Source organism: Lycium barbarum, chromosome 1, assembly GCF_019175385.1.
Source record: "Lycium barbarum isolate Lr01 chromosome 1, ASM1917538v2, whole genome shotgun sequence".
Lineage (NCBI taxonomy): Eukaryota > Viridiplantae > Streptophyta > Magnoliopsida > Solanales > Solanaceae > Lycium > Lycium barbarum.
In genome coordinates this window covers 142,573,949-142,591,128 of record NC_083337.1, presented here as the reverse complement: position 1 = coordinate 142,591,128, position 17,180 = coordinate 142,573,949, and the positions used below count along the sequence as shown (strand labels likewise).

The following is a 17,180-nucleotide window of genomic DNA, read 5'->3' as shown; positions in this document are numbered from 1 at the left end:
AGCTTCAACTCGTTTACGTTATGTTATTTCTCCTTAGCGGGGATTAAAGATATGCATAATTCAATGCATTTACAATGATTTCGAAAAGCATCAATAGAGATTAGGAAATGGAGGAAAATATTTCTAGAAAGAAAAATCTTCCAAGGAAACAAATTTATCTCACTGCTTCTTATGAGTGATAGTGGTACTTGAAGGTTTGGATTTAACACTCACCAAGAATTTTTATCCTTGTATCATCGAGATTTACTCACATGTATTAACCCCAATACTATCACCCAGAAATCCAACAACAACATCACTCATTTTAAATTTACTATATGACTGCAGGTTTTTACTCAGGGCAATGGATCACCCTATCATACACCACATCTACTGAGAGAGGCCAACAATGTGGCACATTAACTAGCTAGTTATTGGAGCTCCACAATCTGTATTTGTGCATTCACTCTTAAGACTTAATCTTTTAGGAATTGAATTGTTTAGGAGCCGTCTGTAATAATTCTTAGTTTCTCCGTTTTTTATTTTCAATGCATTACTTTTCCAAATTTTAGAATGGATGTGTCGATAGTTTGCTTATATAGACTTAGCAATACTAGCTAGCTTTTTAATTTGAATTAGGCCCAGATATCATATTTTTTACGCTCAGTATGTTATTGTTGATTATAAGTTACTGTCCAAACTTGAGGTATTATTTTGGATTTATCTAAAATTTGGAAACTGATAAGTGTTTTTTTGTTTTCGATATACACACACCGTCCAAAATACTTGTTCATAGTCCACAAAACACCTATGCAGTGCCTTTTCTGTAAAACCCTAAACCCCAAATTGTTTCTCCGTTCCTTAAACAATACTAGTCGAAAATCTTCCTTCATTATCCGAAGCATGAGTAGTTGCGGGTCAAGAATGTTCCAGCTCAAAGTCGACCCGCTTACCGGAAACTCCGAATGGGTCATCATTGAAGAACACGAAGCTACTTCTGGAGATGATGCTACAAAACAACTTCTTGCTAATACTTCCTACCTGGATATGCTAAATGATACTCCAAGGAATAAAGCTTATAGGGAAGCCATTGATAAGACCATAACCAAGCCTTGCCATGTTCTCGATATTGGGTGGGTATTCACTACATTTAATACCCCTCCGTCCACTTTTACTTGTCCACGATACTAAAAATAAAATAGATGTGTACTTTTACTTGTCTAATTTAGAAAATTAAGATACTCTCTCCATCCATTTTTACTTGTCCAGTATTAACTTGGCACACCAGTTAAGGACTCATAAATATAATGACAATTTTACCATTGCTCCCTCCGTCTATTTTTACTTGTACTGTGTTGACTTGGCACACCAGTTAAGGAGCCATAAATATAATGACAATTTTACCATTGCTCCCTCTGTCTATTTTTACTTGTACTGTATTGACTTGGCACACCAGTTAAGGAGTCATAAATATAGTGACAATTTTGCTATTACTCCCTCCGTCCATTTTACTTGTCCAGTTTGAAGAAAAACCAAGAGATAATTTATCATTTCATACCTATTTTTTGCCCTTATTATTAATTATTGGGTTGACAACTGGCAAGTTCAAGGAATTCTTAGTGGCTACCCAGCTTTTGAAGTATGTTTTATTGATTTCAATCAATAGGTTACTTAGCAATAATTAGGTAAGGGTGATATAGTAAAATTGTTATTCTATTTTTGGTTTCTTAATAGGCGTGTCAAGTTAATACATGACAAGTAAAAATGGAAAGAGGGAGTACTAAGTCATCTAATGGTTAAAATCAATCAAACATACTTTAAAAGTTGTGCATCTACTAAGAATTCCTTGAACTTTTTAACCCAATAATTAATACTAATAAGGATAAAATAGGTATGAAATGGTAAATTATCTCTTGGTTTTCAATCCGGACAAGTAAAAATGGACAACTATTTTTATTATACAGGTCAAGTAAAAATGGACTGAGGGAGTATAATTTACCATTTTATACCTGTTTTACCATTTTATACCTGTTTTATCCTTATTATTAAGTACTCATAGTAGATATTAGCAATTCATTGTCCAATGAGTGAGATTGACTTATAATAATTAGGGGTGATACGGTAAAACTTATCATTTTATTTATTGTTTCTTAAGGGGTGTGCCAAGTCAAACATGGACGGAGGGAGTATTTTCGTTTACGAAATCATTTTCGGAAGTTAAATTACTGTGTTGTTGAAGATGTTATCTCTAAGATAAATAGGAAAAATGAGACTGTCCCGACTGTTACTTCATATGATTTGCTTCCTTGTTGCCAGCTTCTAATACATATATAACTAGAAAAGAGTCCCTAGAAATGCTATGAACATACTTTATCTTCCACATTGTATCTTTACTATAAGCCAGCTACGTTTAAAATGATCCAGTAAATGATGATTCCCAAGGTTAAACATTTTTCAAGAAAAATACTTCATGCACACTGTAAGCACCCTTAATTTAGCTATGCACAAAAGTCCCTTTATTTATAAAAATGGGATCATCAGAAAATGAAGAATTAAACAGAGTTTTAAGCTCTTTATCGTTTCAGCTTCTTCAGAATTAGAAATTAGCAACAAAACTGAAAGGGAAACACCAAATAATTGGCTTAAGATGATAATAGATGAAAGAAAATATATGCCATAGTAATATGTAAAGTAACAGCAGCTGATTGAATGTAAGAGCAGCTGATTGAAATAAGGAAAAAGGTGACAAAAGCTTGGTCTATATAAATTATGACTTACTGTTGATAAAATTTTTGACAAAATTAAGTAGATCTTAAGACTTGTCACGAATGGATCATGGATGTATGGTGTTTACTTGGGAGTCAGCATATTTATATATTAGATTCTGGTCCATAATACAAATTGCAGAGCGGGAACTGGTTTACTATCTATGATGGCAGCCCGAGCAATGGGTTCTGGAGATTCAGTGGAGAATTCGGGCTCTAAGGGGATGGTTACCGCGTGTGAGTCATATCTTCCTATGGTAAAATTGATGCGGAAAGTTTTGCATGCTAATGGCATGCAGAGAAAAATCCGCATCATTAACAAGAGGTCAGATGAACTAGAAGTTGGTGTGGACATGCCTTCACGGGCAGACGTGCTTGTGAGTACACTAGCCTTTTCTTATTTACTTTTTAATATTTAATAATAAAATAAATTTGAATTGTTGAAAGTTGTAATAGTTGTATAGAATATTTCCATTCTGTTTCCATATCTATATGGAAACACATAAGAACTCTTGAATTAAAAAGAGATGTAGTCAATCCTATTTCTGATTGGGGCAGTTGACAATTGAGTCCGATTTTGATCATTATTTTCATGTCCGTAATAGTGCATGAGAGAACCTAAAATAGAACCAGAGAGTAAAACCATTGAGTTTAGCTGGTGGTTTGAATGGTTAAAATGCAACAACATTTTCCGAAGTTAATTTTTTGTGTCCTCATGTGAATATATTTTGTTTTTACTTGTGTATTGGTTTCTAACTTTGGACGAGTTTGAGGCTTCATGTACAACTTTTAATTTCTTTTTGTTGCTCCCCTATTTTTTTTTTTTTTGATGAAATAATTGTTATCATTAGCATCAGGCATCAAGAAGATGCAAATTACAGGTAAAGTTAGAGCTACCTAGTAGCATCAAAAAGCAAAAATCACCTTGTTAGCTTTCTACAGTCAAAACAAACTATCTTAAATACAGTGAGCTAACAAAGTCCAAAAAGTTTTCAGGTGAATCTACAGGGGAGACATTTGTCCAACTAAATAAATACAAAAGGCAGTTTGCTTTCAAGGTTGGTGTTGGGGTTGATAATCCATCAAAGCATCTTCTATTCCTCTCCTTCCATATGCTCCAAAAAATTGCAGCAGGTATCATTCTCCAAATGTTCTTGATGGTGTTATCAACCCTCGAGCTGCTCCAACACTTGATAGCATTCTTGATGGTATGAAGCATAACCCAACTGATTCCAAAAAGTGAACAGAACATGTTCCAAAAATATGATGCAAATCTACAATGCAGAAACAGATGGTTGTTGGTTTCTGCCTTCCTGTGACACACGTAACATCTATTAGCCATATGAATTTCCCTTTTCATAAGGTTGTCCAGGGTCAAGCATGCCTCATAAAGAGCAGTCCAGCTAAAACAGATGACCCTGGGGGGCAGTTTGGTTTTCCAGATTAGTTTCCAAGGCCAGAAATCAGTAACTCCATTTTGTTCCATAATCATTTTATATCCTTTCCTCACAGTGTATTTGTCGTCACTTGCATCTCCCCATTTGAACTTGTCTGTGATATGCTCATTTAGTAGGATGTCGTTCAGTGTGGCTAGAAGCCTGACTAGATCTTCAACCTCCCAGTCTTGAAGATTCCTCCTCAGTGTGATGTTCCAGATGTGCCCAATCTTGTTTTGAGTGATGATAGAGTCAGGATGACAAGCAATCTGAAAAATAGCAGGATAGTCATGTCTTAAGGTTGAGTTTCCCAGTCATTTGTCCTTCCAGAACCTGATTCGCTGACCATTGCCTGCCAAGAAGTGATGATTTTCTGAGAACTCTCCCCATAGCCTGCATATATGCTTCCAAACTCCTACCCCATGTGGTGCACTGGTTAGTTTGGTGCACCAGCTGCCTTGAGAACCATGCTTATGTGTATCTCCAGAGCCACTTCATCAAAAGACACTTGTTATGGGCTGCCAGATCTTTGATTCCCAAACCACCTTGATGCTTTGGCATAATAATCTTTTCCCACTTTACTAAATGGAACTTGTGCTCACTGCTATTACCTTCCCAGAGAAAATTCCTTCTTATTCTATCCAACTGTTCCAGCACTTTTGTTGGCATAGGGTATAGTGACATATAGTAAGTGGGAATGCTATCCAGGACACTACTGATTAGAGTGAGTCTGCCTCCCATGGAGAGGTATTGCATTTGCCAGGAAGCTAACTTCTTCTCAAATTTTCCACCACTCCATCCCATATAGCAGTAGACTTGTATTTTGCACCCAATGGGAGGCCCAAATATGTGGTAGGAAATGTGCCAGTGCTGCAACCCAGAATTCCTGCTAACTCCTCTAGGTTTAGCACTTCATTGACTGGATAAATCACACTTTTGTGCATGTTAATATGCAGACCTGAAAGAGCTTCAAAAATAAGAAGGGTTAGATTTAAATAGAGCACCTGATCTCTGTCTGCACCACAGAAGATCAGTGTGTCATCGGCATACAGTAGGTGGGAGATGTTGATTGTGTCCCCGACACCCACATCAAAGCCTCTGATCCATTGCATATGCTTTGCTGTGTCTAGTAGTCTGCTTAGTCCTTCCATAGCAAGAATGAAAAGGAAAGGAGAGAGAGGATCTCCCTGCCGTAAGCCTCTTTGAGGGGAGAAAAAGCCAACCGGGCTTCTGTTGACTAGGACAGAGTACTTCACTGTTGAGATGTTAAAATTGATCCACTTGATCCATTTGCTACCAAACCCCATTTGCCTTAGAACTGAGATTAGGTATGACCAATTGAGTTGGTCAAATGCTTTCTCCAAATCCAGTTTACAAAGAATTCCTGCTCCTCCCTTCTTCAGCTTCCAATCCAAAACTTCATTAGCTATCATTGATGCATCAGTGATCTGCCTGTCTTTTATGAAGGCATTCTGTTGATTTGACACTAGCTTTCCCATCACTGGTTTGAGCCTTTCAGCCAAAATTTTGGCTACTATTTTGTATATGCTTCCAATAAGACTAATTGGCCTATAGTCTTTGAGTTCCATGGCACCTTTCTTCTTAGGAATGAGAGCAATGGAAGAGGCATTGCATGACCTCACCATCCAACAATGTTGATGATAATGTGAAAGGGCCCCCATGATATCCTTTTTAATGGACTCCCATGCCTTTTGATAGAAGGCCATTGTGTATCCATCCGGACTAGGTGCCTTGTCTGGTGCACATGCCTTAATAGCAGCTAGAAGCTCTTCTTCTTCAAATATTGCCTCCAAGCTGAGATTCTCCTCCTCTGTTATAGTGGCTATACCTTCAAAGTTTGCAGAAGGTCTCCAATTCTCTTGCTCAAAGTAAAGCCCCTCATAGAAGTCCAGTATCTCTTTTTTTATCTGCTCTTTGTCCTCAATAATTTCATCTCCCACTTGTAGTTTGTCAATGGAATTGAATCTTCTGTGAGAGTTTGCTATTTTGTGAAAATACTTGGTATTCTTATCCCCCTCCTTAAGCCAGAGGCATCTAGATTTTTGTCTCCATGAGACCTCTTCTGCACTTGCTATTTGCTGTAGCTCAACTTTTAGGTTCACCATTTGAATGATCTCTTGTTGAGTGAGATTTCTCCTTTCCTGGTCCTGTTCAAGTGCTAAAAGCTCTGCCAAGGCTTTAGACCTTTGGGTCTCTATCTTCCCATATTCCTCCCTGTTCCAAGTTGTTATGTCTTTCTTCAAACTTTTTAGCTTTTGTAAGAGAATGTAATCTGCACTGCCAGTGAATGAATAACTCTGCCACCATCCTTTTAGTTTCTCCATGAACTCTTCTGATTGTAGCCACATATTTTCAAATTTAAAATAGGAGGGGCTAGCATCCCGCTCCCCATTTTCCAGCATGATGGGCTTATGATCAGAAATTACTCTAGGATATGCTAACTGTTTCACTGTCTTGAAGGATTCATCCCATTCAGGAGAGATGAGGAATTTGTCGATTCTAGAGGCTTGAGAACAGTTTTCACCTCTTGACCAGGTATAACTTGCACCATGAAGAGGCAAGTCTATCAAGCACAAATCCTGGATTGTTTCTGAGAAAGTTATCATGCCCTTAGACCTCCTTGTGCAATTAAGTTTTTCGCCCTCAAATCTACAGACATTAAAGTCTCCTCTGAGCACCCAGTGCCCATCCCATAGCCCTCTGACTCCTGCAATTTCATTCCACATTTCTTCCCTTTCTAGGTTTGTATGGGGCCCGTAAATACCTGTGAAACACCATCTAAAATCTTCTTGTGTGCTTTCAAGCATACAGGAAATGGAGTAGATGCTTTGCAAGTTCCCCACATTGTTCCATAGCCTCTTGTCCCAGGCTACAATGATCCCACCCCTACTGCCACTTGCTTTTAATTCAGCCCAATCAGCCCATCTATTACCCCATAATTGATACACATCACCGTCTGGCCAATCTTGAATTTTAGTTTCTTGCAAACACATGACATCGACCTTCCACTTTCGAATCAAGTCATTTATTATATTCCTTTTCCTTCTGTCATTCGCCCCCTGCACATTCCTACTCAAAATTTTGAGTTTCATCCAGAACTAGAGTGATAGGACCTGCGCCGTTCCCGGTAAAAGTTGGGTCTTTTTATCATAATTGACCCCACTGATTAGCCTTTTCCTTTCCCCTTCCCCCTTTGGTTTCTTCTCTTTCTCAGTCTTGGGTGAATGTATTTGATGCTTGAGTTGTTCCTCTCTTCTTGTAGTTGGGATATAGAAGAACCTTATCATAAGTTCAATTTTTAAAAATTGACCTCTCTTGCCATATATTAAGCTACACCCATTGTCGGGGGAACTAAAATCTTGTCTTCCTTCTTAGCCTAAATGGGGTCTGGTGCCTGTTTTCTTTCAACAAAGACTTTCTCTTCACTACTATTACTTGATAAGTGATGCTAATATTTTTTATGCTTCGAAAATTACACAGGATCTACTTTAACATAAATTCTGACTTCCAGAAAATAACATTTCCTCGGACCTAAGGGCTTGCTTCTTAAATTGTTAAATAAATTCAAGTCTACCTATAGACTCACTGTTAAATTGGACACTAACGATGAGACAAGGAAGTACTTTATTTGACATAAACAGTTCGAAATATCATGGAGATCATTTTTGTTTGGGTAAACCGTTTGGCGGTTTTGCTTACTTTCAATCAAAATACAACCAAGTAATTTAGTTTGATTTTCTTTTCAAACTGCATGGTTTATGTTCAGATATAATACGTTTGTTTTGAGTGTTTTTCATGTGGGTTCATGGTTTTCCTCCTTTCCTGAACACCTTTTTTAAGGGAGATTCATGCTGCACATCCGGTGTGTTTTATTAATATTAAAAAGATTGAATGGTTGATTGTTAACCAAGGGTGCGACATCGTTGCATAAGTGCTTGATAATCGTTTACTGTTCAATTCAGGTCAGTGAAATACTCGACTCTGAGCTTTTGGGAGAAGGCTTAATTCCAACTCTGCAGCATGCTCATGACAAGCTACTGACAGACAATCCAAAAACAGTGCCTTACCGAGCAACGATATATGGTCAGGTGTTTGACCAAGGTTATTATATTTAAGTATTCGTTGCTGATTGTAAGCTTAATTTACTTCTTGTAGTTGCTTTGATTTACTCGTTCTTAGGACTAGCTCTGCATTACATGGTTATGACATAGACCCAACAAAGGGGCTCCTGGTCAATGGGGAGTCAGAAGAACAATGCCTTACTAGATGAGTAGTCTATGCGCTGAAAATAATGAGTAATTTCATAAACCACCATCTTAAAGCAAGAGAAAACTTCAAAGTATCCGAAGAGTAACTGAAAAAGAAAATAGTCATCTATAATAACATTGTTGCATTATCCTGATAAAATATCAAAAAATAAATAAATGACATTGTACAATTGTGAAATGCAGTAAAAAGACAATGGAACATCAGATAATCTGCCAAGAATCCTAACTGTATCGCCTATTAATTTCTAATGGCAGATGTGGATTATTTCGCTTTAAAATCAGAACTTTTACATTGTGCAATTCTTTTTACCTCAAGTTAGAGATGTGAATAATAGGATACCATATAGATGAATAGAAAGAAAAAGAAGAGCTCGTACTATGCAATACTGTCACTATAAAAGAAAATTCTGGTTTACATTATCAGAAAAATAATAATTTATGTACCAGTTGTTCTACCGATTGGGTTGGGTCAGGGCCCTCTGGTTGCTGGGTGTTCAGCTTCTACCTCTGATTTTCCATAGCTGGCTGGTTATTCATCCTCACTCAAAAACCATTAGTTCTGTTTTGGGTGGGCCATGAAAACAAAAGTTTATCCTTTAGCCCGCTGTCATTTAAGTAACTTGTATATCCTGATTGTCAGGCTGGGTTCACTATTTTTGCATCAACTTAAATTCAGGTGCAGTTGCAAGTGCTTCTCAGTAAATTTTGGATAAACTCATCATGAATACATTTCTTTAAATCGCACTTCAGATCTATAAACTAATCAGATATTCCCTTTACCCCCTGTTTGGATGGTGGTTTCCCGTGGTTCATTAATGTATGGTTTTCTATGAAACCATGTTTATTTCTATTGTTCTTAAAATTATGTGGTATGGTGTTGTAAACCCGTGGTTGGTCCCATGGTTATATAACCATGAAAAGTTTCAATTTTTGTAACCACGGATTTGGTGGTTTTTCCGTGGTTATGTATTTCATTTCTCCATTATACCCCACCCTCCACCATCCACCCCACCCCACCCCCACGCTACCACTCACCCCTGCCCCACCCTCTACCATCCACCCCACCCTACCACTCACCCCTACCTCACCCCCGCCACTCACTCCCACCACACCTTCACCCTACCACCCACCCCACCCCCACTCCCAACTACCCTACTCCTCTGCCACCCACCCCCACCACCCCAACCACCACCCACTACCCCTCACCACCCCCTAACCCCCACCCCACAACCACTCATCCCCACCTACCACCCACTATCCCCACCCTCATCCCCCAACCACCCACTCCTCCACCACCGCCACCCACTACCCCTCACCACCGCCCACCCCCACCCCCACCTTACCACCCACTACCCCACCTTCATCCGACAACCACCCACCTCACACCACCCACCCCTCCACCACTCCCACTCACTACCTACTTATTTTTTAAAGTTCCTGTTTTGTTCTTTACCTGAGTTTTATTAATATATATAAACTAATTTCTAATTAAGAGTTAAGTTTATTTTAGTAAACTTACAAGTTATTATACAGTACCATACAGTCAAAACAAACAATACAAATGTTATTAAACCACAACAAACGATACAGTCTATCCAAACATTGTGTTCATTAATACAGTACAATACAATACAACACCATACTGTACCATACCATACTGTACATTAATGAACCACGTGAAACAACCATCCAAACAGAGGGTTAATCTTTATATTTACTAAACTTAGCTAATGAGTAATAACTTGTCTGCCATAATGTTACTTGGTTGTGATGGACTAAAATTAGTAGTATATGTTCCAAACCCTGTGGTCTTGTGGTTGGAAATCATTTTTTTTTTGATCAAGTAAATGTATTTCATTTCATAAACAAGGCCATAAACTGTCGTATACAGAAAGCTTGCACTAAGCCAGTGCGATAAAACCTAACTATAGATCGTGCAGATCCCGAATTATATCTAAAATTGCATCTGCATCCTGTACAAGAACCAGTGTTTTAAAAGGCGGGGCGTTTTACATACGCCTCGACGATGCGTAAGCCCCGAGGCACGGGGCGTAAGCCCCATGGGTATTTAATTTTTAGTATTTCTTAAAATAATATAATTACAATAAATATATTTAAATAGATAAAATTGCATAAAAAAATAAAAGAAAACTGTAAATAAATGATATATATATATATGTATGTATATGTGTGTGTGTGTGTGTGTGAGCGCGCGCGCGCTTGATCCTCACAAAAAAATGATCAAAACAATCCATTATACACCGCTTATAACTTGTAATTATATATAACATAATTTTACAAGTATAAACAATACAATGAAATAAAAGCTATTATGAAATGCAAATCAATTCTAACATTTTAACTTTCAAACACGGAAAAAAACACAGTTTCTTAAAACACTTTTTTTTTTTTTTTTTGATTAAGCACCGGGTGTCCGGGTCTCTTTGAGCCCCGACTAATCCCGGGGGTGCACAGGCCCTCGGCAAGGAGTTTTCCGCAAGTGCACCACGGGTAATTCAGGGTTTTACCCCAGTCCGATGGCCCTCAGAAATTGTTTGCACCCAGTGGGTTTCGAACTTGAGACCTTGAAAGGGAGCACCCCAAGGCTCAAGGCCAACCCCTGAGGGTTTCTTAAAACACTATTACTATCATACTATTCATTTTATCTTTCTATAAGCAAATAATCAATAAAATTTATCAATATTACAATTAAAACATAACTTCTTCATGAACAAAAAATAAAATTATATGATAATTCTGATACATAGGACTTATGACCAATGACAAGTGAAAATGTACAATTCCGCTATGTGTTTTTTAAAAAAAAATTAAGTGATATTCACCCTCACGACGTTCTCAAATAGTAAATATCCAATACTACGACTTGTTATATGAGTTACACCCAATCTTCTATTTCTATAGATGAAAAACTATTAAGTATCATTATTTTGTTAAACAATTATGAGGGTGAATGATTTTAATTAAGGAATTTAAAATATAATTTGTGTAAGAACGGTTAGGCGAGCCCTGGGCGTTGGGCGTTAGGCGTACGGTTGGGTGCTTAGGACGTAAGCCTCATAGGAACTAAGCCCCGCACGTTAGCCCCAGGGCGTTTTGCCACTGCCCTGCCCCGAGGCGAGCCCCGGGGCGAGTCCTGACACTGCCTTTTAAAACAATGACAATAAGCAGGTTGCACCAAAAAGCTACCAAAATAAGACATCTTTGCTTAAGACTACATTTTTCCTATGGCCTTCGAAAATTCTGTCATTTCTTTCAAGCCAAACCGTCCACCATATAGCTTGAGGGATGGTATTCCAAATGATTTGTGATTTCTGTCTGTGTGTAAATCAGTTTTTTTCCCCAACTCGTCTTTCAGCTGGTAGAAAGCACTGATTTGTGGAAGCTGCACGATTTGTTTAACAATGAAAAAGGAGTACTAGATGAAATTCATCTTGTTCCAGAGGAAATGGATGCAGCTTTATGTGTCAAACGCCAACAATTTCCCATGCATTGTGATGAAAACATCAAATTGGTAAAGTACTTCTGTATAAAAGATGTGTCAATATTGACAACTTCTGAAATACCCCTCACTTCAATTTCTACAGCTATCAGAACCCTTCAAAGTATTTGACTTTGACTTTTGGAGAAGGCCAGATAGTCATCGCGAAACTGAACTGAGTGTAAAAGCTACTGATACTGGCACTGTTCATGCTATAATCTCATGGTATTTATTTTGTTGCTGAACGGATTGTGTTCTCTCACATTCTTATGTGAAACATTGATATCACTTAGTTTCTTTTTAGGTGGTTGCTCCAGCTTGATGAAAAAGGCACTGTCTTCTACTCCACTGCACCAAAATGGATAAGTCGTCCATCTAACGTGGAAGGACTAAATGCATCCAATAGCTGTGAGTGGAGTATCTATGTTTTTCCTTTTTTTACCAGAGGGCAATATTTTTGTAGTTTCTAGAGGCAATTTGGATAGAACTGGATGCTATTTCACTTATGGATTTAAACAACATTCATGTTAAGTGTGCTGTCTGTGGTGACAAACAGTTGGAGAAGGGGATTCATTATGAAACTTTATAGCGATCCTTCCTAATACTTTTAGTTGCCCAACCTCAAAAGAAAAAAGTTATTCTTTTAACATTGTTGTATAGAGTTCCCTACTCCACTTCCTGGTTAATGTTTTACTTTAAAAAGCTGTTTGTGTAACCAAGGAGTATTCTTTCACATTATTATATTTGCCGTTGGTATCTTTCACATGTCTATAAATGGAAAGCTAAGTAACAGGCTTTCTAATATCACAGTTAAACATAATTCCTTATTTATGTTTTTGTCTGTATGTTATAGGTTGTGACAACTGGTGTGACCATTGGAAACAGTGTGTTTGGTTCATCCCAAAGAAAGGATTGTCTTTATTAAAGGATGAAGAAGTTAATTTGCTTGCTGCTCACACTGATACTAGCATCTCATATGAAATGAAGACTTTGCCCCAGAACCTGAAACTTGGACAAAGTGAGCTCAGTACTCAGAAGTACCAAATCACTTTGTCGCCAGAAAAAATTGCATTATACGGTGATGTCAGTTGGCGATGCTCAATGCTAAAAGCTATTAAAAATGCAGTAAGTTTTCACATCTATTCCTTGGAACCACCTATACCAAAGGAATGTTTGTACATGTGCATTCATTAAGTGTAGTGTTCTTTAGAATTGGGCACTGTGAACCTTAACTCCGACACTAACAATGAAACCTGTTGGGATGTTTGCAATTGATGCTGGTTATCATATCCTTGTTTGCTTTTGATGGACCGAAGCCATGTGCTTTCAGATTTTCCCTGCTTACTGATATGAATCGAAGCCAATGAAAACCTGCTCATAATTACAATCATGCATGTTATTATCTCTTAGAGGGAACCGACTGCTTGTTTTGCTGTAGGGATCTAGTAGCTCAGTTGGTTGGCTACCTGAGCTTTCACCTTGTTGGTGAGTGTTCGAATCCCCACGTTGTAATCCCCTTCCCCTACCCCCTATCTAATAAAAAAACTTAAAAAAAAAAAAACTGCTTGTTTTGCTATATTTACTGATTTTATGTACAAATACTCAGTTGGAGTTAATCATGCTTCTTTGCTTCTTACAGATGAAGCAGAAAATTCCCTCCTTGTGCGTTGTTGTGGATGATAGCATATTTTTGGCTGTTGCTCTGGCCCATCTCGCAAAAGGGTCTCATGTCCTTTCACTGTTTCCAGGATTTCAAGAGAAAGGTGCGCACTATTTGCAAGCTGTTGCAGCTTCAAATGGTTATTCGAAGGATCACATAGAAGTCCAAAAGATGAGTGAACTGTTGACCTCTCAAAATAGTAAGAAAAAGGTAGAAAATCCAAATGTATCACTTGTTCTCTTGAACCTCGACCTAGATCGCTTCTCATTGTCTCTTCAAAGTTCAAACATATTTTGCCATGATATGTGACTTTGATGCTATACCATTTTCTTGCAAATGCTGATGATTTGTTGTTTCTCTGTAGATTGACTTGTTAGTTGGAGAACCTTTCTATTATGGAAACAGCAGTGTGCTTCCATGGCAAAATCTGCGATTTTGGTAAATATGATGTAATTTGATCCTCTGACTTTAGTATACTGAGTTGATATGTCTGAGTTGATTCTCTTCTGAGCTTGTATGGATAGATTATTCAGTATTGAATGTTGAATGCTTTAAATTTTTTGTTTGACAACAATCTTAGAATGCGGTCTCTTCAGGTCAATGCTTGTGATGTTTTTCTTGCTTTTGCTTTTGTTAGTGATTTTCCAAGCTCTACTGTTTTGATAATCTCATCACTGCTGATCAGCAGTTATGTCTTATGTGAATACAGCTTAAGAGGACTGATATAATCAACACTATGGATTTTTTATTACAAGTTTTGTTTGTATATGTAATGGAAGTCTTGGCTAGTGCCTCAGCAAGCTCCAAATACCACCTGAATCTAATCAGAACGCATAGGCACAACATGTCCTGCAAGCCGCATGGGAATCACAATAGCACTAAAGCACCACCTAACCATATATCAGTTTCTACTAGATGAGCATTAGTTTGTTTCTTGGAAGCTGCTGTGAGATAAACTCTGTACTTTTTACTTGATTTAAGCTGACAAGGGAGTGAAAGCTTAGTGTTAAAGAACCTTTACTTCCAACTATAAGGTTGGGGATACGAAAAGAGTAAAGTAGGAAAAGGCCACTGTGGGCCTCTTGGTTACGGGTTTTGGGGAGGTGATGAACTTAACCGTATCAAGGAAATATGAAATATCAAGTCATACTGAGCTCTGCATTTATAGAGCGGTTGCCATTTGACCTAAAACAATCTCCAGATTTGGAGATACTGAAACTAGAAACTACCACTACTACATGCAACGGTGTGACCTGTTAACCGTTACCATTTTCCCTGGAGTAGCTACTTTTAGTCTTTTTTTTTATTTTTTTAATAACTTTTTCTTCTCTTGCGTTAATTCTTTTTCCAGTTTCTTCAATTCTTATCTGCTGCTATTCTGGCTCGTTCTTCTTCTTTTTGTGGGGGTGGAGGTTATTAAAGTACATGCAAGAAGTGTGAAACACTTTTCACGGGAATTTACTTATAACTATCTATTCTGATCTTGATGTCATTTGTAGGAAGGAAAGAAGCTTGTTGGATCCAATCCTATCAGAAGGCGCAGTAATTATGCCTTGCAAAGGATTGCTAAAGGCTTGTGCGATGTCTCTTCCTGTAAGCTCATAGATGCATTCTGTTCAATGCTTTAACCATGTAAAGACTTAAAATCATGTGATGGACATGTTAAACTGTTCTTGCAGGACCTTTGGAGAAGTCATCGATGCCTGCAAGATATTGAAGGTTTTGATCATTCAGTTGTCAATTCCACGTTAGGGGCATGTGGAGGTTTACCTCCTGGACAAGAGAATCCGACTCTCCCTTTTTCAGTCTGGCAATGTGGTGAGAGCAAGGTAGTTTACATCATTTCTGAGGCTGAAGAATGCTCCATACGAGACTATCTAATGCAACAAAGTTTAAATCTGTTGTTGATACAACTGAGATTGAAAATTGCAGAAAATGAGCGAGATAGTTACCATCATGGAAATCAATTTCTTGAAACCGATAAGCCTATGTTCTGGAAAAGCTAAGGTACCAGGTCTTACATGGAAACTATCAAGATTCTGTTAACATTAAAGGCAGTTTGCCAACATTAGCTCACAAAACTAAGGGTTTTGCAGGTAGAATTTACTGCACGTGGAAAATGTCATGGATTTGTTCTTTGGATTGACTGGGTGATGGATACAGAAGAGTCCATTGTCATGTCTGCAGGACCAGGTGTGTCTTTGAGAAGTCGCAGTCAAGACGATAATTGCTTGACACATATTTTGTTTGGGCTGTCAAATGCTTGCTTCTTGTTTTCTTTTCAGAAAATTTTGCTCTATCCCTTTATCCTTGACGTGAAGTTGCATTAACTTAATGATCTTCTGTCTGGTTCAGAACAAAGATACTGGAAGCAAGGCGTAAAGCTTCTGAAGGAGCCCGTGGCTGTCACAACTGATTGTCACTCAGCAGAAATTAAAACATCTTTTGATCCATCAACTGGTGACCTCATTGTAGATTATGCTTTCTTATAACCAAGAGCGCATCAGTTGCTTTTCCCAATTTGACCTGACGTGAGTAATTTTCCGAATGTCATCCAGCCCAGATCTTTGTAATTTTCCTCACTGTGTGGCATAAATACTTTTGCAATGAAGGTCTAGCCCTAGTTCTAAGGCCACAGCTTCAAGGATGTTAGGGTTCTAGTGGTTTTCACTGCCAGCAGTACTTGCTTTGTTATATTGCAGAGGCTGCAACTCCTTGATCGCGCGTTACATTGTGAATTTTAGAAAGTTGTTATCCAAATGCGGTCTTGTGTGCAGAAGTTCGTCTCTAGGTTTGTAATTTGGTTGGATTCATCTAGCTTTCTAAAATTCATTGATTGACAATTTGCTGTTCCTAAGCTTTTTATACATGTCGCCACTTTACAAGTCATCTTCATCACACTATTTGTAGTATGATGAAAGAATTGCTGCACGCGGAGCTGCCAATATATGGGTGCCACCAGAAGCCAGAAGGTAAACATGAAGTAGTAGCCACTTCATACCGATAATTTACAGATACTCTTGAACAGAGAGGTTTCTTTAAATTTCATGCTTCAGATATCCTATATTTCAGGCGTCCTATATTTCAGGCATAATTACTCAGCTCAAATATATGTGGTTTGAGAATAACATGTCACTAGCCTATTTCACTGCAGAATACTCATCGAACGTGCATTAACATATCCATTTAAAGGAGGCGAAAGCCTGATCTTCCTGATCTTAAACTTGGTGGTTTATTAACTCATAACAAAGTGAGAGAAACCTGAGTTTTAGGGAGGAAGATGAAGGCTCAACTTTCATGTCTCCATTTTCGTGCCAATGAAATGGTTAATAGCATGTTTGGTCAAGCTTCTAACAACAATTTATTTTAAAAAATATTTTTTGAAGAAGTACTTTTGACTAAAAGCAGTTTGTGTTTGATCAATTAATTTAAAAAGTACTTTTGAGTAGCAATTAGTGTTTGACTAAGCTTTTAAAAAGTGTTTCTATATGTATTTTTCTTAAAAGTATTTTTTAAAAAGGTGCTTTTGGTTTAAAGGTATTTTTTTTAGTT

General features: G+C 37.9%; 1 protein-coding gene across 2 annotated transcripts; it reads left to right on the top strand.

Annotated features, from left to right (window-relative positions):
• Positions 1-334: 334 nt before the first annotated feature.
• LOC132641081 (protein arginine N-methyltransferase 7) lies at positions 335-16,683 on the top strand. Of its 2 annotated transcripts, XR_009582666.1 has the most exons (15): positions 350-1,112; positions 2,887-3,121; positions 8,164-8,289; positions 11,846-12,001; positions 12,075-12,193; positions 12,273-12,376; positions 12,822-13,093; positions 13,608-13,838; positions 13,993-14,066; positions 15,128-15,221; positions 15,308-15,457; positions 15,561-15,635; positions 15,725-15,821; positions 15,984-16,419; positions 16,539-16,683. XR_009582666.1 is itself a non-coding variant. In XM_060357961.1 (14 exons), the coding sequence occupies exons 1-14, from the start codon at positions 790-792 to the stop codon at positions 16,118-16,120; spliced, it is 2,193 nt and encodes a 730-aa protein (XP_060213944.1). In that variant the 5' UTR covers positions 335-789; the 3' UTR covers positions 16,121-16,461. The 2 variants fall into 2 exon arrangements, 1 of the variants encoding a protein (XP_060213944.1); XM_060357961.1 differs by lacking the exon at positions 16,539-16,683 and having other exon boundaries at positions 335-1,112; positions 15,984-16,461.
• The last annotated feature ends 497 nt before the right edge of the window (positions 16,684-17,180 follow it).